The sequence below is a fragment of the Hemibagrus wyckioides genome, linkage group LG02 (assembly GCF_019097595.1).
Source record: "Hemibagrus wyckioides isolate EC202008001 linkage group LG02, SWU_Hwy_1.0, whole genome shotgun sequence".
NCBI classification, from domain to species: Eukaryota; Metazoa; Chordata; class Actinopteri; order Siluriformes; family Bagridae; genus Hemibagrus; species Hemibagrus wyckioides.
The window spans coordinates 7,087,254-7,113,152 of NC_080711.1; the positions used below are offsets into that span (position 1 = coordinate 7,087,254).

At 42.2% G+C, this 25,899-nt stretch overlaps 1 protein-coding gene across 3 annotated transcripts; it reads right to left on the reverse strand.

Moving 5' to 3' along the window:
* Positions 1–40: 40 nt before the first annotated feature.
* On the reverse strand, positions 41–24,707 carry atp6v0a1a (ATPase H+ transporting V0 subunit a1a). Of its 3 annotated transcripts, none has more exons than XM_058414090.1 (22): positions 24,559–24,707; positions 17,476–17,630; positions 16,727–16,805; positions 16,488–16,585; positions 15,828–15,956; positions 14,225–14,304; positions 13,577–13,703; positions 13,375–13,457; positions 13,188–13,281; positions 8,514–8,726; positions 7,121–7,271; positions 6,888–7,027; positions 6,358–6,524; positions 5,656–5,746; positions 5,451–5,569; positions 4,824–5,040; positions 4,532–4,639; positions 4,310–4,417; positions 2,770–2,784; positions 1,948–2,065; positions 1,541–1,712; positions 41–1,265 (listed from the first exon to the last, which is right to left on the reverse strand). In XM_058414090.1, exons 2-22 carry the CDS (start codon positions 17,590–17,592, stop codon positions 1,172–1,174), a joined length of 2,520 nt encoding a protein of 839 aa, XP_058270073.1. In that variant the 5' UTR covers positions 17,593–17,630; positions 24,559–24,707; the 3' UTR covers positions 41–1,171. The 3 variants fall into 3 exon arrangements, with proteins under 3 accessions (XP_058270073.1, XP_058270062.1, XP_058270081.1); XM_058414079.1 differs by having other exon boundaries at positions 2,770–2,787; XM_058414098.1 differs by lacking the exon at positions 2,770–2,784.
* Positions 24,708–25,899: the final 1,192 nt, after the last annotated feature.

A 25,899-nucleotide genomic window follows, 5' to 3' on the forward strand; every position in this document is an offset into this window, starting at 1 on the left:
TTTTTAATCCAGCACAGAAAAATAAAAAATCAGACCAGAATTTCCCAGCCTCGCCTTTTATTGTCACATACACAAAACATCCTAATCTTTGTCCGTCGTAAAATTTGCTACTGCTTTTCAGCTCCGCCCCCGAGAGCCCCGACACTTGGTTTGTCCAAAACAAACAAACAAAAACACACCAAAATGAGACACAGTGACACATCTGATTTAAGTCGTTAACTTATTAAAAGTGATTTCTCTTCCTTACTGCGAGAGCCCCTAAACTGCAATGACAAACAAACACCAAGACTAAAGATGAGCGGTGAAACAGAGACTGTGTATATCCATTAGTTATCAACTAAAACAGGTGTAGTGTGACATTTCCTGATATTCGACCAATCACGAAAAGCTCCGCCTTTATGATATACGAGTGGATTACCAAGTTCTGATATGTACTGCATGGGAAAAAAGAAAAAAAAAAATCACAAAAATATTATAATATATTAATCACATATATTTAAATATATCTATCTATCTATCTATCTATCTATCTATCTATATATATATATATATATATATATATATTTATAGATATATATATATAGATATATATATATATATAGATAGATATATTTAAATAATAGAATGTAAACAGAGGTAAATATACATGAATTAAATTCGAAGGGCTTTGCGGAGTCCCTTTGAACGAAAGACAAAAAAAGGAATAGGAAGAGGAAGAGGTGGGACTAGTTACGAGATCAGATGAGGAAGCACACAATAAACACAACAGTGACTTGAGAGAAACACGGTATCAGACGAACACAGTAAGTCAGCATGGTGTACTGCATATACGAGACAACCGCAACCATGTCACATGACTGCTTTAAATATTCCTTCGATTCTTCTTTGCGTTAGCTTATTTATGAAGATGAGGCGCATCGTAGAAATCAATCATAAATTACGGAATTTAAATATGACAGCAGAAGTAAAGTGATACATGATAACGCGGCGCCTGTGATTCTTTATCACCTGATATATATATATTTATGTGTGTGTGTGTGTGTAAATGATGGAGCTCACATCACATCTCTACTTCTCATTACTGCCTGCTACTCTGACTGGCGCTTTAAAGCGGTAGATTTGGGGGAGCGAGGTGATGGAGGAGGATTGCTGAGAAGAAGGCAGAGGTTGTTCAGTCTTCAAACTTTCCCTCCAGGATGCCGTCGAAGGTAAAAGGCATGAATTTGAAGCCCTGACCTGTGTAGAACTTAGTCTGAAACTCCACCCTAGATAGAGGGAGAGAGAGAGAGAGAGAGAGAGAGAGAGAGAGAGAGAAAGAAAAAGATAGCGAGAGAGAGAGAGAGAGAGAGAGAGAGAGAGAGAGCAAACTCAATCTTGGCTTCACTAACAGGGGGAGATAGAGAGTCTCATAGACCCCTCACTTACAATAATGTAGATAAATTTATAGATAGAGTACAAATACCCTTAAAAACAAATAACTAATTCTATCCCTGTGTGTGTGTGTGTGTGTGTGTGTGTGTGTGTGTGTGTGTGGACTTACCAGTGCAATCTGAGTGCGTGCAGGAAGGCAGACAGACCCTCCATTATCAGTAAGATGCACACCGTTAGTGTGGCGAAGATAGCGAAAATGAAAAATAGGCCGAAGAAGCCGGCGAAATTTCTGGAGAAGAGCCCGACGCGCATCACCATGGACCACAAGACCTCCGACAGCTCTACAAAATAAAAAGCAAAAGAATGTGTGTGCATATAAATGTCAAGGTATTATGTTTACAAAAAGATACAAAAATGATAATCAGTGTATAACACAAGAGTGAATGTTACAGGAACTTCCAGAGAGCAACATCTATAAATCTACTAAATAGAAGAGAGTGTGTATGTGTGTGTGAGTGGGGTGGTATATGTGTGTTTGAGTGGGGTGGTGTACGTGTGTGTGAGTGGGGTACTCACGTGCGTGGGCTAGGCTCAGGGCCCACAGGCGTAAGTAGGAGGCTGTGTTTGAGATGCAGCCTAAGCAGTACTCTATAGTGTGAATGGCCTGATGCACTGCTACATCTGCTAAATTAAACTAGATAGAGAAAGTAGGAAGGATGGAGGAAGGAGGGAGGGAGGGAGGGAGGAAGGGAGGGAGGAAAAGGTGGGATGGAGGGAGGGAGGGAGGGAGGAAGGAAGGAAGGAAGGAAGGAACAATGGGAGAGAGGGAGGAAGGGTGGAAGGAAGGAAGGAAGGATGGGAGAGAGGGAGGAAGGGCGGAAGGAAGGAAGGATGGGAGAGAGGAAGGAAGGAAGGAAAAGGGTAGGGAACAAGTGTAGGTGAAAGGGAGAAAGGAAAGGAAAAAAAGGAAGGAAGCAAGGGAAGTGAGGAAAAGAAGAGGGAAGGGAGGAAGGGAGAAAGAAAGGCAGACAGTTAAACAGATCTGATCAGAGCAGCTTTATTAAATCAGTAGATCAGGGGTGACATGTACAGCAGTATTCTGATTGGTGCTAAATCATTTGGCACATCATTAAACGGGACACGGTCAATCACCAGGGTAACGGCTCACTTGATTGGTTTCATTTTAACCCAGGGGGAGGAAAAAAATAAAAATAAAAAAATAAATAATCAAGACCTCAAAGGGTTCTACAAAGATTTAATATCTACTTCAGTTCTAAAAGCCCAGTGGAGAAGCACTACCCAAGACTGAAACACACACACACACACACACCCCCACAACCACACATAAAGGGACGGGTTTGAGAAAAGGTGATGGTGTACGCAAAATTCTGCTCTTACCACTTCCTCTTCTGACTGCTTGAAGGAAATCGGACACACATAACACACACACACAGGATTAGAACGAGGTTTATAACAAGTGCTCGGATAGCAATAAGGAGAGAGACGAGGAGATCGGTACTGAGGCTACAGAACGTTTCTGGTAGGTTAAAAACACAAGGATGAGAGTAAACTGCTGGCAAGGAAAATTCAGAAGAAAGAAAATTCATTTCAACACGAATGTTTTTAAAAGTGTTGTAATTCACATTTAAAATATCTGCTTGTGTAACCTTGCTGGCTGAGAGGCTGTTTTGTTTGCGAGCCTGGTTGCCTGGAGACGCAGGGGCTAGCGGGCTAACCCACTTTAGAGTGGGGCTGGTATGCAGGACAGACCCTGGCTCTCAGTGACAGGAATGCACACCAGCCTAGCCACTGCTGACTACAGCGGCATCGCCCACGGGATTAACTGGCCATTCCGATCGGCAACCTTTACTGGAAATGATTCGTTTATTTCTGACGTCACACGCCGGAAAAGGCAGAGCTCTGATTCGCTGCTTAGTAAACATGTAGTTGCTTAACAAAGTAGAAAACTATAAATAAAGTGTAATGAAGACAGGTCTCTAAGCATCGACACTGAATACTGCTGCAATGTAACAAATGGCACCGAGTCTTATTACCAATGAGACATTCTCATAATCTGATTAAAACACACTCACACACACACTCACACGCACACACTCACACGCACACACTCACACGCACACACTCACACGCACACACTCACACGCACACACCTGTACATCAAGGTTTGCATATGATATGTTTCACTTGTATGTTTTTATGCATTTAATATAACAGTGAAACAAAGACTGAAAGAGAAAAACATGAGAAATAGAGAGACAGACAGAGAGAGAGAGAGAGAGAGAGAGAGACAGGCAGGCAGACAAAGAGTGGAAGATATGCAAAAGAATAAATAATAAAACAGAGACTAAAAGCAAGTCAGGGACAAGAAGAGAAAAACAGAGAGAGAGAGAGAGAGAGAGAGAGAGAGGCAGACAGACAGTGAGAGAAAGAGAGTGAAAGACATGCAGAAGAATAAATAATGAAACAAAGACTATAAAAGAGTAAGGAACAAGAAGAGAAAAACAGAGAGAGAGGGAGAGAAAGAGACAGACAGAGTGAGAGAAAGAGTGAAAGACATGCAGAAGAATAAATAATGAAAAAGACAGAGTAAGGAACAAGAAGAGAAAAACAGAGAGAGAGAGAGACAGACAGACAGACAGACAGAGTGAGAGAAAGAGAGTGGAAGACATGTAGAAGAATAAATAATGAAACTGGGACTAAAACAGAGTAAGGGACAAGAAGAGAAAAACAACAAGACAGAGAGAGAGAGAGAGAGATACAGGTAGACACAGAAAGAGAAAAAAGAGAGAGGGTTACAGAAAAATTATGAGACAGATTGAGACAGAAAACGACAGAGACGAGAAAGAAATGAGCAACAGAGAACGAAAGATATGAAAGGAAACAGGAGTGCATGTGTCTGTGTAATCACATGGCTCACCTCTGGCTCTTCGTCTAAGTTCTGGGAAAGCTGATCATGCTGGATGATCTCGGCTTCGTCGTCTGTAGGGCCGTTGCCCACCCGGATCCCCCCAAAGTTCTGAGTGCCCTGAGGACAGAGACAGAGGACACTGCAGGTTACAGAGGTATCTGTGTGTGAGTAAATATTTGCAGATAATGCATGATATATATTTAATTATATTCTTCTGAGTTAAGGCCTTACGAGGTGCTTCCTCCAGAGGTACTGTCTGCGCAGAACCACCGTCTTTACTATAAGCATACAGGGCACGCATAATAGAGCGATGACCACCAACAGGCACTGGATCACCACCTAGAGAAAAATGAGGCGGAAAAACAGAGGAAATGAGATAAGAGTGAAAAAGAGACAAAAGAAAGGAAGAGACAGAGAGAAAATGTCCATGTCCAGGCTACATCTTTCTGTTGGAGATGCTGATGCAGATAAGAGACATTGATGTTGAGGCAGTACAGAATGAAAATGTGTGTGTGTGTGTTACCTGTCCTCTGTATAGCGGTTTGATAGTAGGGTCGTTATAGTTGAAGAGGAACATGTTGATGAAGGCGATGAGGAGGCTGGGAGCTTCCTTGGAGGTTGAAGCGTCGTATGCGGTCCACTTGTAGAAGATGAGCAGCACCAGGTAACCGAACAGGCTGCTCATGAAGATGATCTCAGGGATGAAGCCCAGCCAGATGTTCAGAGGCTTCTTAAAGTAGCTGCAAGTTCAGGTTCAATCATAATTAACTCTCATCTGATATCATTTCTGTTATCCCAAATGCAGTCAATCAGCCAGGACGTGTCTGGTGTCTGAGACCGCTTCCTTAGTTATACACAGGAGAGACGAGGCTAACGTCACTAACCAACCAGGAACGCTTACAGCTAGCAGACTCCTTCCAGAGCATGAAGCTTTAATACTAAACTATGTTTCCTGAAAGAAAGTGAAACCCACTTCAAGCTGTCATTATTTTTACGCTCATCGTTTTGTGCATTTTTATATTCAACATATAAACATCTGAGCAACTCAGCACTGTTTAAGACAGGAGTGTGATGAGTTACGGATGATTTGGGGTAAAAGAGCAAAAAATGTGATCGATTTTCATCTAGATCATGGCAAAGGAGAACCTACATGTGATTGAAGAGGCTGAGCATGACCCCAAAGAGCATCTGAGTAACTCCTAAGATTATAGACATCTTCATCTTATAGGAGTTCAAGAAGGTCAGCTTGTTGCTGGCCAAGTTCCAGATCTGTGAAGGATGAGATAAAGAAAAAGTTCAAACAAAACAGACCTCCAGTCTAGGAGAAAGAAACAGCTGGTAGAGATGATTTATACCGGGTCGATGCCGATGGGGTAGGGTCCCCTGAACACTCCTGGAACGGCCGGGTCCAACTGCAGCAACGTGTTCTCCTTCAGAATGTCAAACCTGCCCAGTGAGAACGGTCACTGATTAACCCAACCACTCCCTGTTTACATGATCATCCTGCACTAATGACACTGATAGATTCACTGATAGTGTGTAGATAACTGTTATAGGAAAATAATGCAGCACAAAGTGTTCTATTCCTCTTATACCACATCAGTTAGAAGTTTCATCATACTTTTTAATACTAGTTACATTTCAATCTCTTCAAAGTAATAAGAACGAAACGAAACTGGGTCACAGGGTCAGCCATGAGCAGCGCCCACAGAGCAGGTCAGGTTTAGAGCCTTGCTCAAGGACCCAACGGTGGCAGCTTGGCGGTTTTGAGGCTTGAACCCAGATATTCCGGTCAAAGACCCAGAGACCTAGCACCGCCCTAAGGTGCTTTAGTACTGAACATTTTCCCATACAGAGAAATTTAACATAGCAAATGTCCTCCCCACATCAAAAAATATATGATTTTCTTTGTTACTATAGAAACGATAATGTATTAGAGGGAGTGAAGTACTATGAGCCATTTTATCTGACCAATCAGGATCAAGAATTTGGTTTACATGCTCTTTGACTGAAATCCGAACTGCACCAAGTTATTTCTGTCTGAGTGAAAGACTCACGTCCAGTTGCCTTTGCCGTCCGTCGTGAACATGGGCCGGACGCTCCAGCTGGAGCCGAAGACGTTGAGCGACTTGGAAAAGCAATCGTTATAGATGATCCCGGTGTAGACGGAGAAAAGCCCCATCAGTAGTATGATGTAGCGCCCTGCAAACACCATGCTGAACATCTGGCAGGAAGAGAGAGAGAGAAACTGCCGGTTAATCATGGCTTTACTAAACACGAAAACACAACAAGGTTGTTTTTTTTTTTTTAAAAAAAACAACCTGAGGTTAATTAATGAGAACTTTTACTGCTTACATAATCGGTTTGGTTCCTTGATACTAAAGTTTCAGCATTTTCTTATAACCACTTCTGCATAAAGCACCACTGTGTGCATTTCATACTGTGCATCTTTCTGCTGTTCGATGTCTTGTATAGTTTAATACAGAAATAACGATGTCCTTCCTAATCAGAGGAACATTGGATGGAAGGCTGAAATATATGGTTGGACAATTGTGCATGCGTGTGTGTGTGTGTGTGTGTGTGATACCTCATTGTCATTTTTCTGGGCACTGAGCCGACTCTCTCGCAGGACCAGATAAAGAGCGGCGCAGGTCATCAGCAAGCCATGGCCCAGATCCCCAAACATGACGGCAAACAGGAAGGGGAAGGTGATGATAGTGTAGGGAGCTGAACATGAACCAGAACAAATCATCTAACATGAGCTAAAATGGCAACGACGTGAATTAGTATGAACCGCTGAAAGGAGGTGAGGTGGGATACCTGGGTTTATTTCACGGTAGCTGCCGATGCCGTACGCATCCACGATGTTCTGAAACCCGGAGGTGAACTTGTTGGTCTTGTTATAGGTGGGTGGGGTCTGTTTGGTCTGCATCCTGTTCAGGATGGAGGGAACGGTGGAACCACTTTTCTCCTGAGGAAGGAAAAAGAGCGAGACAAGTGAGCAAATAGTGGACTTAAAGCCATGGTCGAAACAAACCGTGGGTGATTGTGTACTGATTAGACGTAAATAAGCCATCTGGGGTTTTTGATCTGAGTGGTGTGTAAGCATGAGAGAACCGAGACGACGCACAAGAGTCTAGTGTGTAATCCGGTAATCTGTGTGTGGGGGTGGGAATTCCAGGGCTTGGAGTTTTCCCTTGCTGACAGTAAAGTGTGAGAATCTCAATCCAGGCACACACAGGCACTTTAATATACACACACACAGTGCGAGCATAACCAAACACACATCCTATTCCTATTTTAATATCTACAACCATAAGCCTGGCTCCAGACCTAAATAGACCTAAACTATGCCATTCAAACCATAGGCCTAATTTTAACATTAGCTTCATTATACAAAAATATAATAAACACTGGGACTGAAAGCAACAGTGAATAATTTGAAAAGGTAAATAAATTAAAGGGAAATGAAACTGGCTGAGATTAGTTTCTCTTCTACTTTTTTATTCGGAGTATTTTTTGAAGGATGAAGTAGAATTAAAGATCATTCAGAAATGAAAAGCAGTACTCTTTAACCTCAACATATTCACTCTACCAAGCTTACCCAACTGCGACGGCCTCATTTTACTCTTACAGTTGTCCATTTGAATTCCCCTTTCCTGACTAGATATGTACAACAAACTGTGCACCAGTTGTGCCGAATCATTTGTTTAATATCGTAACACACACACACACACACACACACACACACACACACAGCGATTGTGTTACAGGCGTGCTGTCCACTGGGAAATGGGAAATATAGTTTGATCTCGGTCCACTCATGAGTCACCCGGTGGGCATGTGGGCATTCCTTTCTAACATCTAGCCCACTGTGTGTGTGTGTGTGTGTGTGTGTGGTGCAGAATGTGCGAGTGTGCTGGGAAGTGAGTCATCCAATGTGATAATGTGCTAAACATGTGTGTTCATGCATTCCCGCACACAAATATCATTTTAAGACAAATATAAATGGTATTCTAGTAAAGACTGAGTTAATCAATTCTGTACATGGGAAATCACATTTAAAGGAATTATATTTCTTAAAGATCTCTAATGTGTCTGCATAATTAGCTTTACATTCACAAACACAAGATATGTGAGCTGCAACAAAAGAGTCCTGTGTGTGTGTGTGTGTGTGTGTGTGTGTGTGTGTGTGTGTGTGTGTGTATCTCACCGTGCCTCTCCGCAGAGCGAGCTGAATGGAGTCCAGGTCAGACAAGGGACACCAGATTTCAGCAATCAGACACTTCTGGGTGACATCGATGTTGCAGAGGTTTAGCGTGTGGTAGATGGCCTTCATCTTCCTCACTTTAATAAACCACACACGCAGCGTCTTAGCAGCGGCTTGCAGGACGCGCTGTCTGTGATCCTCCGTCTGATTCAGCACCTAGAAAAATAGAAGCAAGTGAGTAATCTCATGCAGGACTGTCAAATGAGACAGAAATGCCAGATTAGCAGTCAACAACAATAATATGCAGTGATATGGGACTGTTTAGAGTAAATTGTCTTAAACCATAGCTGTGCACATTCTTATAATACCTATACACGTACATACACAGATCAGGCATAACATTATGACCACCTGCCTAATAGTGTGTTGGTCCCCCCTTTTGCTACCAAAACAGCCCTGACCCGTCATGCACTGTGTATTCTGTCACCTTTCTATCAGAACCATTATTAACTTCTTCAGCAATTTCAGCAACAGTAGCTCGTCTGTTGGATCGGATCACACGGGCCAGCCTTCACTCCCCACATGCATCAATGAACCTTGGCCGCCCACGACCCTGTCGTCGGTTCACCACTGTTCCTTCCTTGGACCACTTTTGATAGATACTGACCACTGCAGACCGGGAACACCCCACAAGAACTGCAGTTTTGGAGATGCTCTGATCCAGTCACCTAGCCATCACAATTTGGCCCTTAACTTAAATAAATGAGCGGAAAACCGTATAAATGCAGATGATTCCTGATGATGATTCAGTTAAAATCAAGCCACGCTCTGAGGCATTTTGAACACCTATGGAAGATTTTGGACGAGCACCACCATTACGAAACATGATCTTTTGAAAGAACACTGTTGATATTTCCAAACACAGTTCTGAAGACCTGAAAGACACTTACTGGGTTCGATTCTGATTGGCCGCCTTTCTTTATACAACAGTAACGGTTAACATGCATGTTACATGTTTAACTACATTGTTACCGGTTAGCAGTGGTAACTATAGCATGACATAAGGACAAAAAGAACAGTTAGGCATCCAATCAATCCCCTTCCTCCTTTTCAAGAATCCTATTAGTGCTTGGAAAGGATGCAGAAGCCTACTCATAGTAAATAAAAACTGACTGCAGTGCTAGAAACTAGCTGATCTTGAAAGTGGCTGGCAAAAAAAACTTTCTAGACGTTAACCTTACGTCTGGCCCGTTGCAATTGTCTGTCATAGCTTAAGAAGAGACATAGGCGTGTTTGTGAAACTGGTCTCTGGTGAAAAAACAGTTCAGGACATGTCCTGCCGCCTACCATAATACAAGCTCAATTATCAGCATAATGACAAAAAGAATGCACCTCTAATTTGAGATAACTAATATTTAGACAGCTGATACGCTACCCGCCTTTCCCATGATCTTCTGTAACAAGGCACAGCTGTCTACAGCGGCTCAGGGGCCATGTACGGCCATACGCGCCTCGCTGGTTTTCTCATCAGAGATCACTTATGGACCTGGGCTGAGTGTGAATAAACAGCATAGCATATGCAGAGTCTATTTTGGGGAAACAGATTCTCCCTATAGGCCTTGGCTGACAGAGAAAGTGATGTATATGAGAGTGAGAAGGTTAGAGAGAGAGTTAGAGAGAGATTGTGACAGCAGATCAGCACATACCAGGCAGCTCTTAATTCCCAGGTCTGCCCTGTGTCATGCTAGACACACACCCAGGACACTAAGCCATGTACATGCCTCCAGTGGTCTCCTGCTAATCACTGAGACATGAGCAATCACACAAACAGGGAGAGGAAAGATTTTTTTATTCCTGCTCTTGGTTCATTTCGGGTCACTCCCAAATCCATGATCCATATCAGAAATACACAATCCTGTTAATAGCCTGGTGTGAGTCACTCGGCACTCGACACGTGTGCGCTCAGCTATAGTTAGCTGACTGGCATTTATCCGCCTTTTGTTCAGCTGTGTTCATGTAAATGTAATTTTCCATGTGGTGACATTTTCTAATAAAATGTTTATAAAATATTTATAGCAGTGTCAGTGCTTTATAACAGGCTTCTTTATCTTTTCTGCCACTGGAAAGCCTTCAGGATGGAGGACTTTGTGGTTTTTCAATAATATATTTTTGTTCTTATGAAATTTCAGAGAAAGCGGCTGATGAGGGAATGACTATTTATAGTGACTCTTACAGAACTGATAACTAGAACTAAGTTCTTTACTATGTTATGCCTCCATCGTACTGAATGTAACCATAAACAAATACAACTAACTACACTCTATTGCCAAAAGTTTTGGGACAGCCCTCCAAATCATTGAATTAAGGGGTTGTTTTTCAGGTGTTGGGTTTGGCCCCGTAGTTCCAGTGAAAGGACCAAGACATTTTGGACAATTTCATGCTCCCAACTTTGTGGGAACAGTTTGGGGATGAACCCCTTCCTGTTCCAACATGACTGCACACCAGTGCACAAAGCAAGGTCCATAAAGACATGGATGAGAGAGTTTGGTGTGGAGGAACTTGACTGGCCTGCACAGAGTCCTGACCTCAACCTGATAGAACACCTTTGGGATGAATTAGAGCGGAAACTGTGAGCCAGACCTTCTCGTCCAGCATCAGTGCCTGGCCTCACAAATGTGCTTCTAGATGAATGGTCAAAAATTCCCTAAACACACTCCTAAACCTTTCCAGAAGAGTTGAAGCTGTTATAGCTGCAAAGGGCGGGCCAACTCCATATTACATTCATGTGCATGTAAAAGCAGACGTCCCAAAACGTTTGGCAATAGTGTATGTATTATCGTTTACTTAAAAAAAGTTCTAATCATTGGCCAATCTGGTATGTGCGGATCATTTTGTGACGTGCAGTTACAGGAAAATAATCATCTTCAGGGTGGCGTCAGTAACTCCACATTGCATCATCCTGCATTACACCACCTAGGTGTTGATTATTTTCCCATTCACCAGACTTTTATTTATTATCCCTTTTCACAAAATAAATTCTACTGCAAAGTTTATTTAATGTTTTATTAGAACTGTTTCATAACTCAAAAATTTGATGCCAGAAATCCACTGAAGGTCCAGAGCACTTAGTCATACACACGTGTTGTGTGTGTGGGTGTGAGCGAGTTGTTGAGTGTGTGAAAGGATGAGCAGGGAAACATAAGGGACCGTTGGCAAGGGGACGCTATCTGTCTCGCTGATGGTTCAGAGCCAAGACACTGCCTGGCAAGTGTCTCTCTGTCAGCGTATATGAATTTGAGCAGGTGTGACAGCGACACCCTCTGAATGTGTGTATGCAGGACAGTGGAAGTGTGTGTCTGTAACTATGGTCACTATGTGTGTGGGCGGCGGCACCAGCAGACAGCACACACCCAGTGACATTAAGCCTTCGATTTCCTAATACAGGTCAAGCAAAGACTATGAGCCTGTTTCCTCAACGCAACTGTTCCCATTTCAGGCTGTGCAGGAGGTGTTAAGGCGAACAAAAGCATTTGTGTTGTTGATGTTTCTTTTGGCCATAGCCTTGGTAGGCCCACTTTCCTGTTCCAGGGTTATAGTAATCTCCCGGTATGAAATACTCCAGCAGTTATAATAACAAACTGGAGCGCTTGTCAGATAGCTAACACTGTTATCCACACGCTATAATATTTAAGACAAACTTGTGCTCTGAAATGATATAAAATAACACAGTAAGCTGAGATACAATATTTGACATAAATAGCCATTAGCTAATGAACAAGATTCCAGGTTGCAGTGTGCTAACTCCTTTTGCAGAATTCTCCTAGCTATATGAAGAGAAAGAGCTGTTCTTAGCCGATACGCCGAAGTGACTTAATGCCTGAGCAAAGATGGAGTCTAAACTGCAGCTGTCCCACTTGGTTATGTTTATTGTAGCATGTGCATGTGTGTGCTACACATCTAATCTGGTTTCATTAACATACTAGACCCCTGACTACACTCACAAAATTAAGTCAGGCTAAATATAGAGATCACAGAGACCGGATCATTGTATCGACCCACCTCAGCTCGCCGGTCAGATGAGCTCTGACATGTCTGATTGATCTGTATTGATTTGTTCGCTTTCATTTCTGCATTTTGTCTCCGTAACCGGTCCGGCGTGTGTAGCTTGTTAGTCTAGACACTGTGTAAACTTTTTAATTGCAGGCTGATATGAATGTCCCAATCAGTCTAAGTCCATGTATCTTTCATACAGGAAGGCCAGTGTGAGTTGACATAAAAAGGGCAGGCAGCTGTGTGCATCAACACTCAGCTCCCACACAAAGAGACAGCAAACAAGGATAGAGGTTGCATATGTGCACACACACAACACGCACAAAAAAAAGAGAGAGATACTGATACAGATGTCCTCTTCCTTTCCTCCCACTTAAATGACATCATCAGAGTATATGAGCTGTGTGACCTGGCTCTCTGTGATGTGACTCCAATTAGTTTTTGGTTTCAATCCAGGGACCACTTCAGCACAGATTTATTTTATAAACTTGAATGCTTATATAGTGTTTATTATTATGTTCTAATGTTCAAAGACATGCTGTAATAAGTCAATGGTAGAGATACGCAAAAGCTTTTTTTTTTGTGTTTGTCTGTTGGTCAGCGAGTGTGTATGTGTATCTCTCTCACCATTTGGAGATCATCAATACGAGTGTTGACTCCTGCAGCCATTTCCTTTCTCTCTTGTGGCGTCTCAGGGCAGGGGTACAGCGTAGCCCGAAACCTGTAGATTAGAACACACACACACTTATCAGTTACTCACCAGGCAAACTGACAACCATATATTATTCAGCAAAGGGACAAACGGAGCCGTTACCCTTCACAGATCTTCTTCACTCTATTCTTCAGCTGATCTCCCTGGAAGAAGATGATGAAGACCGATTTGTGCACCTGGTCACCCTGTAACACCACAGCACACAGAGGCAGTGTCAGTTCCATGTCATTGCCCGGATGCCAACCTGGCTCCAGACAAAGTGTTAATAAACTGGTCTATATTTGTTCACTGGTATGGCACTGACTGTAGTCGGGTCCTCCAGGGTGTCCTCGATGTCTGCTTGGCGCAGGAACACGTTGCCTCGACAAACTCTCCACAACATCCTCTCAAAGGTGGGAATCCTCTCTCGACCAATCACGCCTGCTACAAAGCTGGAATAATTACAGAACTAGAATAAAGGAAGGACTGGGGCTCTAAATGGCATTTATTAAAGATGTAAAAAGTTCATAGTTACTGCATACACTCATTTAGATTAATCTATAACTATAAAATGATATTTGGGAATGATATTGTGGCTTTATTACAGAGTCAGATCAGAGCTTTGATGTGAACAAAGCATTTACAAGAAAGTAAGAGAGATTTTTAGGGAGAAATACTGAACTTTTACTTAGCTTCTGTCTACTAAATCTTTAGATTTTCTGCTACTAACTCATGTTCAGACACTTTTGATCAGACTATACATGCTGTAACACATGCTGAAAAAGTGCTGCCACTTTAACACCACCATTTTCACACCGGTTAACTTTACAGAGCTCATAAGCTATTTTTACACTTGTAAACTATTATTGCACATTGATGAGGTCAAACACATACGTAAGAAGAAAAGAAGGCGTAAGGATCAATAAAACAAGCCATATGAAGGTAGAACAGTTCAGAGAGCTGGATAACTCACCCAAGCCTGAGAGGAGCTCGGATAACCTCAGTCGGGTCCAGCAGAATGGACGATTCCTCTAGTAGAGCAGGGTCCTCCATCTACAACCAGACACAGAGATGGACCGTTACACAGACCAATACTCAGACACTTCAGTCTCAAATGCAGACAGGTTCATACTCTGTGTTTCCACATATAAACATTTCATGAAAATATTTATCAGCCCCTTCATTCATACTGTATACGTTACTTTTCCCTGTAAGATATCCGAACGCCGTGTTGTAAGCTTTGTTGCTGTAAATGATTACGATATAAGAGACATTTAGCTGACAGAGGCATCCTGTGCAAGACAATAACATCAAAGTTCACCCGCGAGGATGGGATACGTGATTTCAGGACCAAGATCAAGGAAACGAAGCATATCCCAAGGTGCTTTTTGGCTGGATAATCAATTGTCATGTAATGTTTTTGTGTCAGTCATGATGCAAGCTATTTATATAGTATAAAGTAAGGAATAAAACACTTTAGGGCGTGCTGCTAGAGGACAATAATCTAGTGGCCTGCAATGAAGAGGAGTTACTGTTATCATGCTCTAAGCTAATTATTTTCCACTGAATGTGTTATTCCTTTCATGCCACTGCGATTGGCCAACAATTACAACTTTATTGATGAAAGAATAATATCATTAAAGTTATACAGTAATCCCCCTCTAGATCACGGTTCAGGTATTTTATTTGGAACGTTTTCGCGGATATATTGCGGTATCCGCAAACCTTTTTAATTGTTTTTATGTTGAAATAAAGTAATGTATTGACAAAAATATAATTAGTAATGACAAAATAATTAAAATAAAATAAAATCTTAATAATATATCAAATACTGCAGAGCGTAGCATTGTTGAGGAAAGCGCCCGAGTCTGGCCAATCGGAATGCCTCATTCATTTAATCACGCTTGTGACTGGCTGCTGGGAGAGGGAAACAGAATTCTCCAGCATCCCAGTTTATCACGCGTCACTGTTTCTGTGTCCGCCTGTATTTATACGGTTTTTCTGCAAGCCCTATTATGTCGCCCAAATGCTGTGCACCTTCTAAGGCTTCTTCAAGGAACATACCTACATACAGTACCCACTATAAATGTGATATTTCTACGAATTTATTCAAAACGCTATATGCTTGCAAATGTTTTCTGTGCGTGTTTAAAGAGTGTGGCATTTGGGGGTGGTGTCCGTTTATCGTGGGTGGTTTTGGAACGTGACCCTCGTGATAAACAGGAGATTACTGTATTTAATATTATGGAACATCCACAGTCTCTGTTATCATCTGCGTTATATAGCGATTTCTTCACCAGGACCTCTCTCTTGACGTAGATAATATGACAAGACACCGAGACACCAGCGTCTTGAAGATTTTCCAGTGGAGTAAAACTAATTTCCTTCCTTACCTTCCGAAAACAAAAACTTCACCCTATCAATAATTACACATGGTATGCGATGAAGCATTTCAACACATGACCTGGTTAAATTATTATTGCACTACAAAGGCATGGAGATGTTTACTTTATATCATCACATGCTCTTTAAAATAATATGGCCATTGAATAAAATTTTTTTAAAGCTTGGAATACCTCATCAAAGAACTGCTGCGTGCGTCTGAGGATGTGTTTGAGCTCGGTCAGTTCCAGAAAGTTCTTCTTCAGGGCTTCCTGGTTAGTGTTGATCTCTTTCAGCTCGATCTCCAGCTTCTCAAACGTGGCCTGTAGGAAAATGGTTGCACATCTTAAACACGGACTTTGCTTCTAGCTTTGACTGTAGACTTCTTTTGACACCGGGATTAATGGATTTAATGCAAGACTTAGGAATTGGGTAAACAGTGGAGCACATTTTGAACATTTTAGTTGTTAATGACTCTGCTAACATTAATAACAGTGAGAGTACGGCTCCAGAGAAATCATCAAGGACATCAGATATCTCCATTTCCTGCTTCTGCTGTTGTCAGAATGAAGCTTACTGGGGGTTAGGGTTATTTTATCAATAAGAAACGAATATGAATTAAGGTAGAAGTGTTGGAATCTGACGTTTTTTCTGCAATATTTCAGCTAAACCTTCATGTGTGCTGCGATGTTGAGTCACATGAGTGGAGTGTTCTCCTCTGAGCATGTTGAGGCATTTGCTGAGGTTATGTGATATTTACTTAGAAAGGTCAGCAGTACACTTCACACAGTGTGTTCTGCATTTCATCCTCTGACCCACATGATGCTTGAACAGCGTTTTAAACCATTCAATACCTCCAAGTCAATCATGTCTCGAGGAAAAGGAACCTCTGGGTTCTCTCCTGTGTCCACGATGGGTATATCGGCCTTCTTTATCTCCTTCTCAACAAACCCTGGGGGAAAAAAAGGAGGGAGTGAGGATGAATGATGGGAGAGAGAGATGCACACACAGAGAGAGAAAGGGAACTGAAAGTAAACTGCTCTTTTCCACGGTATATTATTCTAGGCTCATATGACGTACGGCTGTGACTTACTCAGCTTGCGGTCCATCTCTTCACAACGACGCACCTCATTTACGAACTTCCTCTGGAAGATGTTCACATCAGGATTCAGCTATAATTTACACACACACACACACACACACACACAACTAAAGGTTAGCTAAATTATCCCAGTGACAACCATTTGTAAAGGCTTAAACCGTACGACTCTGGACAGAAAATTCTCAGGAATATTACATAACATTCTGTTCTGTCTTCTTGCAATCTCTGGAGATTGAAATTGAAGTGATTATTTTTTCTTTGTGCTTTTACGTTTCTCAGTAACATGACAAGTCACTTTCAGAGAGAGAGAGAGAGAGAGAGAGAGAGAAGGGAGAAGAAAAAAAAGAAAAGAGTCTGGTGAAGTACAGTTGCTATAACATAAGTGATAACAAGAACTATCTTGTCTCTACTGCTGTCTTTTATTCTTTAAACCATTTTTTACCTGAATCTTTGACTCCTGCACTGCTGACACACTTCACTTCACTTGCATTTTCAGCACTGTGATGTTGGATTGATGACACACACTTCTTGCCGTTTATTTACATATAAACCATGGTTTCCTGTTCTCATTAAAGGTCTCATATGAACAGATCGCTTGTATCCCAAACTGTGTCCTCAGAGACTTTTGAATGTAAAAGCTGCATTTGCAACAACGTCGCCTAGAAGGGTACCATTTCCTGTGCATATCCCGTGCAGACGGAGCTATCAGTGCGAGTGTGTGTTTTGATGTGTGTACTCACGTCTCTGAATTGCACCATGCCAATCTCCCCGAGCTCGCTGACACAGCAGTAGGCAGACTCGGACTGCAGAAAGAGCTGGGCCAGAGTCATCTCCTCGCTGCGGAACAGCTCCCCCATGATGTTAGGTTAGCGTAAACACCACCACCAGAGAACACCTGATGAAGAAAAAGTTAAATAATAATAAAGTTAAATTCATAAAGTGAAGATGAATGGAGATACAGAGAATGGTGGAAAAGTACTGCACCTAAATACGCAGAGATCTAAACTGTGTACAAGTGGACAGAGTGAAGAGCGCATTATCGACACTGAACTGTGTGGTTTCACAGAAGGGAAGGAAGGGAGGGAGGGAGGGAGGGAGGGAGCGAGTGAGCGTGCAAGCAAGCGAGGGCCTGACGCCGCAGAACAAACTGAAAAACAACACGCTAACACTTCCACCCACTTTCAGCTTCTGCACAAACACCATTTATACCTACTAGGCTCTAAATACTCATTGTGTACATAAAACACGCACACACACACACAAGCTGTCTGGTATAGTGCATTTCCATTATTGCCACCTCTGTTAATGGTGAAAGCTCATCTCAGACAAAACGCCGAGCTGAGTAAAAAAAAAAGAACTCCTCCTCCGAGAATAAGAACCTGACGGCTTTGTTATCTGTGAGCAGCACAAGTCTCTCAGACTCACGAGAGCATGACAAGAAGCAAATCCTGTGCCGCGACATTTGAGCTTGTGAATTGTCTCGATGCAGATATGCACTCCCAGCATCGTGCACAGCAGGTCATGTGACCTGTTAGAGTAAAGACATTAGTTAATGGCTTAAACGTGATGAAAATGTGATGATATACAGTGGATCCTCGGTGTATGAATGCACTCACTCACCATTTTTGCCTTAAGAATTGAAATTTTGCAAGAAATTTGCATTGGCATACAAAGCATTTTTGGCATACGAACGGACCGAACCGTGTGCTGGCTAAGTCGCGCGTACGTCCGGGAGCTAAGTGGGAGTCAGTGGAAAGCCAAGCCAAGCGAGCCAAAGCTGTTTCAAAAGTCAACCCATGATACCAACGTTGTCTTCGCCATGCGTTCATGATTTTTCGGGTGTTATTTTGTTGACAGATTGGTGGCGTGGGTGGTCCGTTCTATTTTTAGCCCAAGCTTGGTGGCACGACCTCCTGTGAGGAACCTTGACATGGAACGCTTGGCTTGGGTCAGTTCTTTGTAAGCAGCCGTACAGTTTACATACGCTTCATATTGGGAATATTTCTGGGTGGCTGGAACGGATTATCTGCATTTACATTATTTCTTATGGGAAAATTTGTTTCACAATACAAATCTTTACCTCAAGAACTCGCCTCCAGAACAAATTATATTCAGGTTCTGCTGTACATATTATGTACAATACAATGCAGATTTATGAGACAGCAAAGCAGAAAGTGATGTTTTTGTAATGGACGGGATTTCATACGAGTGTGCCAAGGAGCACATGTACATACACTACCAGTCATGACAACAAAGAACAGTCCGTTGTTATTTTAAGACACGAAGGTCAGGTGTTCTGGAATAGTTCTTGCAAGAACAGTATTGTCAAGTGCATTTGCAAAACCCATCAAGCACCATGATGAAACCTGCCTCACATGAAGACCATCCCAGTAAAGCAAGACCAAAACTGACCTCTGCTGCAGAGGAGAAGTTCATTTAGAGTTACCAGCCTCAGAAATCACCAATTAACAGCACCTCAGATTAGAGCCGTTATGAAGGCTTTACAGAGCATCAGTAGCAGACATACACTATATTGCCAAAAGTATTCGCTCACCCATCCAAATAATCAGAATCAGGTGTTCCAATCACTTCCATGGCCACAGGTGTATAAAATCAAGCACCTAGGCATGCAGACTGTTTTTACAAACATTTGTGAAAGAATGGGTCGCTCTCAGGAGCTCCAGCGTGGAACTGTGATAGGATGCCACCTGTGCAACAAATCCAGTCGTGAAATTTCCTCGCTCCTAAATATTCCACAGTCAACTGTCAGCTGTATTATAAGAACGTGGAAGTGTTTGGGAACGACAGCAACTCAGCCACGAAGTGGTAGGTCACGTAAACTGACGGAGCGGGGTCAGCGGATGCTGAGGCGCATAGTGCGAAGAGGTCGCCAACTTTCTGCAGAGTCCATCGCTACAGACCTCCAAACTTCATGTGGCCTTCAGATTAGCTCAAGAACAGTGCGCAGAGAGCTTCATGGAATGGGTTTCCATGGCCGAGCAGCTGCATCCAAGCCATACATCACCAAGTGCAATGCAAAGCGTCGGATGCAGTGGTGTAAAGCACGCCGCCACTGGACTCTAGAGCAGTGGAGACGCGTTCTATGGAGTGACGAATCACGCTTCTCCATCTGGCAATCTGATGGACGAGTCTGGGTTTGGCGGTTGCCAGGAGAACGGTACTTGTCTGACTGCATTGTGCCAAGTGTAAAGTTTGGTGGAGGGGGGATTATGGTGTGGGGTTGTTTTTCAGGAGCTGGGCTTGGCCCCTTAGTTCCAGTGAAAGGAACTCTGAATGCTTCAGCATACCAAGACATTTTGGACAATTCCATGCTCCCAACTTTGTGGGAACAGTTTGGAGCTGGCCCCTTCCTCTTCCAACATGACTGTACACCAGTGCACAAAGCAAGGTCCATAAAGACATGGATGACAGAGTCTGGTGTGGATGAACTTGACTGGCCTGCACAGAGTCCTGACCTCAACCCGATAGAACACCTTTGGGATGAATTAGAGCGGAGACTGAGAGCCAGGCCTTCTCGTCCAACATCAGTGTGTGACCTCACAAATGCGCTTCTGGAAGAATGGTCAAAAATTCCCATAAACACACTCCTAAACCTTGTGGACAGCCTTCCCAGAAGAGCTGAAGCTGTTATAGCTGCAAAGGGTGGACCGACGTCATATTGAACCCTATGGATTAGGAATGGGATGTCACTTAAGTTCATATGCGAGTCAAGGCAGGTGAGCGAATACTTTTGGCAATATAGTGTATCTCAATATCAACTGTTCAAAGGACATTATTGTGTATTTCGGCCGCCTCCAGCATTGTTTTACAATGTAGAAAGAAATAAACATCAGGAAAGACCATGGGATTCGAAGGTGTGTCCAAACTTTTGACTGGTAGTGTATACCTGTTAAAGGAAATGAATCAATGATGGATGAATGGTAAGATTAAAATTATGGTAAGACTAGCTCTCACAGAATAACCTCCAAGATCCCAACCAGTCTGGCCAAGGATCACTCTCTTGGTAAATTTATATCCTCACATGGGTTCTCTTACCATTGCTATGCTGATGACACCCAACTTATCCTCCCCTTCCCTCCCTCAGATACCACACCTTCTGCTCGGATCTCGGCATGTCTGGCGAACGTTTAATCTTGGAAGACGGCTCATCAGCTGAAACTGAATCCCAGCAAAATTGAACAGCTGGTCATCCCAGGTGATTCATCCGCGGTGATTCATCCCCAGTCCAGGACTTTACTATATCTCTGAACAGCTCCCTGATCTCCCCTTCAGCCACTGCTCGCAACCTTAGGGTAACCATAGACAATCAATTGTCCTTTGCTGCTAATGTCACACGCTCGTGTCGCTTTCTTCTGTACAACATCAGAAGGATTCGGCCATTTTTATCCACACAGGCTGCTCAGGTGCTTGTTCAGTCTCGAGACTAGACTACTGCAGCTTTCTATTGCCAGATCTACCCTCGAACACAATTCATCCTCTACAAATGTAGCTGGGCAACTTGTTTTTAACCTGCCCAAGTTCTCCCACATCACCCCACTGCTGCACTCCTCCACTGGCTCCCGGTAGCTGAACACATCAGATTCAAAACACTGACACTTGGCTACAAAACAAAGCCAAGAATGGACCAGCTCCCTCTTACCACAAAGCTCTTATTACTCCTTGTACGGCATCCCACACCCTCTGATCTTCTAACACTGCTCCACTGATCAGGGTAAGAGGTAGGCATACATCTAGACTCTTCTCTGTTCTGGCACCGAGGTGGTGGAATGAACTTCTACTAGATGTCCGAACAGCTGAGTCACTGACCATGTTTAAACGACAGATGACCTACCACTTCCTGAAACACTTACACTACCTCTTATTTTTCTCTGTTTGTTTTATGTATTGTTGTAAAAAAAAAAAAAAAAAAAAACTCCAAACAGTTTTTGGGCTAAATCCGTGACCTACTGAACCAGTGTTAATGTATTCATTGACAGAGACTTCGAAGCACTCTTGGATAAGAGCGTCTGCCAAATGCCAGAAATGTAAATGTAGAAATGTTTTATTCCTCGTACCTCACTGCAACCAAGCTGATATTTTCTATCTGTTGTTTGTTGGTATGTTTTATCCATTTATAGTAACATTTCATAATAAGGAACATCAGAGAAACAACTTCCCTTTATGGCACATGTGACTTATAGCAGCTCTAAAAAGATTTCCTTTACTTTCTCTTCAAGACAAAAGAATGACTATGAGAATGGCTTCTTACTAAGAGACCGGAAAAGTAGTCAGTTATAGGTCAAGCTTCATCTCTGACTGTTACAAAGTGCTGACACTGGAGAAAAAAAACCCCTACAAACAGTATAGTATACTCTGCTACTTTACAATGACTCCAACTCAGTCAAAGTGTTCTGCCACTAATCTTTTAGCATGTGACAGGACGCACGGCTGCGAGAGGGACGGCTACTATTCAGACACAATCAGAACAATGTTCTGGACGATGACGACATTTTCAGCGTTCACTAATAATAAGAGGACGAAGCTGGGCTCGCAGATTATGGCTGGACACCATGCTGATATATAAATTTCATATTGTATGCTAAATACCCTGCAAGTTTTACATTTACAGCATTTGGCAGATGTCCTTATCCAGCACCTCAATTTTTTATCTGATATCTATACAACTAAGCAATATAGGGTTAAGGGCCTTGCTCAGGGGCCCAGCAGTGGCAGCTTGGTGGTCCTGGGATTCCAACTCACAATCTTAACCACTAAACTCCCACATTATTTACACACATTACAGAGAAATGCTTACATGTCAAAAAAGAAAGCAACATATTATGTAACAGACCAACTTTCAGATTTAAAAAGAACACCATAATGAAAGCTGATGGGTTTTGGGATTTGTGAATATTTCTTATTGAACATGACAGCTACACCGATCAGGCATAACATTATGAGCACTGACGGGTAACGTCAATAATCCTGATCCTGAAAAATGATCTAGAGTTAGGGGGTTCTGTAAAGCAGAGCCTGGGGGACTGTAGTTACAGGGGCAGAAATCAAAATACCTTTATCTCTAGCGCTTTTTCTAATCAGCTACTTTTAACTGCTCCATGGACGCAAAAGAAGTTCAGAGGTGACCGGGCCATTTCCCAGGCATCTAACGGTCTTTATGATCTTATCCAATCAGGTTTTCCCTTTTTGTCCTGTCTTATGTATGTGGTTTTGATTCTCCTTTCATTTCTCTTTTCGTGTTTCATTTCATTGCTTAGATTTAGCAGAGATGATGTAGAACACCTTGGTGACACTCGCTTTTTTTGGGGAAGGGTTTTTAAAAAATAAAAATAAAAAATTGTTGCCAACACAACATTAGTAAGAAATAATATAGTATATAATATAATAATAAGATACATAGATACATTTTTATAAAATAAAAAAAGAAAAAGGGGAAAAAATAATAATAAAAAAAGTAAAATAAACTAAAATAAATTTAATAAAATAAAAAGAAATCCCTGTGAACTCACATTCAAGTGTATCTGTAATATATAAAATATAATAGATATATAAACCACCAGACTAAAGACGATATCAGCTCTCAGCCAATCCGAGAAAGTCATATTAATCTAAAGAGGGTGAAAAATCTATCCTCTTTTAGCCAGCTGGGGAAAAAAGGGCTCCATATTTTCATAGGCAAATGCATTAGGAGAACCCCTTAATGAGGGTCTAGGGAAAAAAATCCATTAAGAAAGAGAGGGAGGTTTGGGGTGATTTCCAAACTCGCTATCTTTTAAATAAATAAAGATGACTTTATATTTCTTGATACTGATCATTTCTGATCAGCTGAACTGAACGAGTGTCCCTCCAGGTTTGCACCATTTTGCGATCACAGAAATTAACGCAAACAAATCCCACACAGACTCTGATATTCGGAGGAAACTTCAGCAGATATCCTGCAGATCTGGGCCAAGACGTGTCGCTTGACATCATCACATCCCTTATCCTGAGCAACTTACATTTAACTGAGCAATTTAGTGTTGCTCAGGGGCCCAGCACTGACAGCTTGGTGGACCTAGGATAGAGAACCCATGATCCTGAGCCACGTTCCTGTGTTTCTTTAAACAAAATCTGGAATCCAGCTCAGTGCCCAGTGTAAAGAATGGACTAAAAGGATTAACATTACAGATGAATGAGAGCCACGTGATCTACTGAAAGCTAGTCCAATCTACAGCGATGTCCAACTAATGCATTTTTTATTAGATGGTTTCTGATGATCTCCTGGAAAAAACTGGAGGCTTGTTGCATAATTCAGTGCGCTTCTTCCTCTCTCTCTGTATCACTCTATCGAGGGAAAACCATCAGCTGTCTCACTCACACAGAGAATTATAATGTATTAATAAAACGTTTGGGGGAATACAGAAAAATACATTCTGCACGCACTTTAGCCAGCTAGGTAGTTTAATTAGCCGGCTAACAAGCTAACAAATTCAATTAGCTTGTGTCGGCTGTCAGCGCAACAGGTTGGTGTAAAGTGAAGTATCCGTCTTGTTTAACGTCGAAAGTGTTTCTATTCAATATTTAAATTGAATAACACGCACTTTAAGGTGAATTAAAACTCTAGATAAGTCTACTCAGGCGACACACATCACTAAGTTTGATGCTTGTAGCTAATGCTAACACCTCATCCCGGGCAGGTTGCTGCTGCTGCTGCTGTTGTTGCTCCTGCTGCCAGCGCCATTTTTTGTTTACTTTTTTTAAGCTTAAACATTAAATCAGGTCAACAACAGACATACAAAAACAAGTATTTTAAGTTTCTTACTCACAGTGTAGTGATATAATATGAATTAAAGCGTCTTCTCTCAGCGCCCCGTCTCCTCAGTGTGATCAGCTGATCAGCTACACGGACAACACCGGTGACGTCACGGGCAGGCCAACGCAGGTCACGTGACCAAGGTGAGCACCGCCATTCATGCAGCGCTTCGGCTGTCAGGTCCGATCCTGATACACTGGTTTACCTGCACCTTAAATATCTGGCTCTTGGGCGTGTTAAGAAAGCCTGGTTAGGATTGTGTGGCATGGTGAATACCTGTGAAAGCTGTAGATGATTCACTCCCTTGCTATTAAACGTTATAGAGAAGGTTTACTCAGGGGTCACACAGGTGCAGCGTGAAAGAGCATCACAGTGAAATGACACTGACCATACAGACAAGCTATATAGATACAGAGCGGGGTTATCTCTCTCTCTCTTTTCACGTTCATAAGACAAAGAGACACAGCTTGTCATGCTATCAGTCACCAAGAAACCAGATGCCGCTGCTGAAAAGCACAACATCTTGGGACAGTTAGCTGGTATTGGATGGTCACAAGCTTCAAGTGATCAGGATGCCCAAGGCTGATGGTTCTACCTGGTCATATTCTACATACATATTCTACATACATATTCTAGCTGGTCAGATTGGCACTTTCAGATTTAGGCTGGTTAGGCTGGTTCCTGCTTATCAGATTGACCTTCACAGGCTGGTCAAGCTGCTTCTAGATGTTTAGGCTGGATCTAGCTGCTCAGACTGATTCTAAATGGTCTGATTGACAGGTTCATCCTAGTCAGTCTTGCTGTTTCTAGCTGGTCTCGAGTGTGCACTTTAAAGTGGTTTTGAACAATTCGGTGTCCACTATAGAAGTCCAGTTAGATATTATTGTTATTAGGATGTGATTCGTATTTGTATTACTCTTAAGAACTATTGCGAAAATTTATCAACATCTCTGGACCAATTAGAATCTGGAATTAAACCTAGATGTGGTTTTAGACTAAAATATCATGTCATGATACTTAAAAATATTTCTACGATCCATGATAGGTATATATTTGTATATGTGTATCTGTGTGTGTGTGTGTGTGTATGTATGTGTGTATCGTCATGTTGCATAGCCCTAACAAACACCTTTTCTCTATTGGTTGATAATTTTTTTCATTTCTTGTTTTTTTCTCGACCTCACCTCCCCACTCTCTTTACCGCTGCACTCTCAGTGGTTAGCGTCTGGGTGTGGTTGGCCTCATTGCTTCCCCACATCAGACTACATTTTCCAGGTCAGTGCCACAGAACCTATAACATGTGGATACTTTCCTCCAGATACCACTGTCTTTATTAATTTTTGAGGTATTTAGT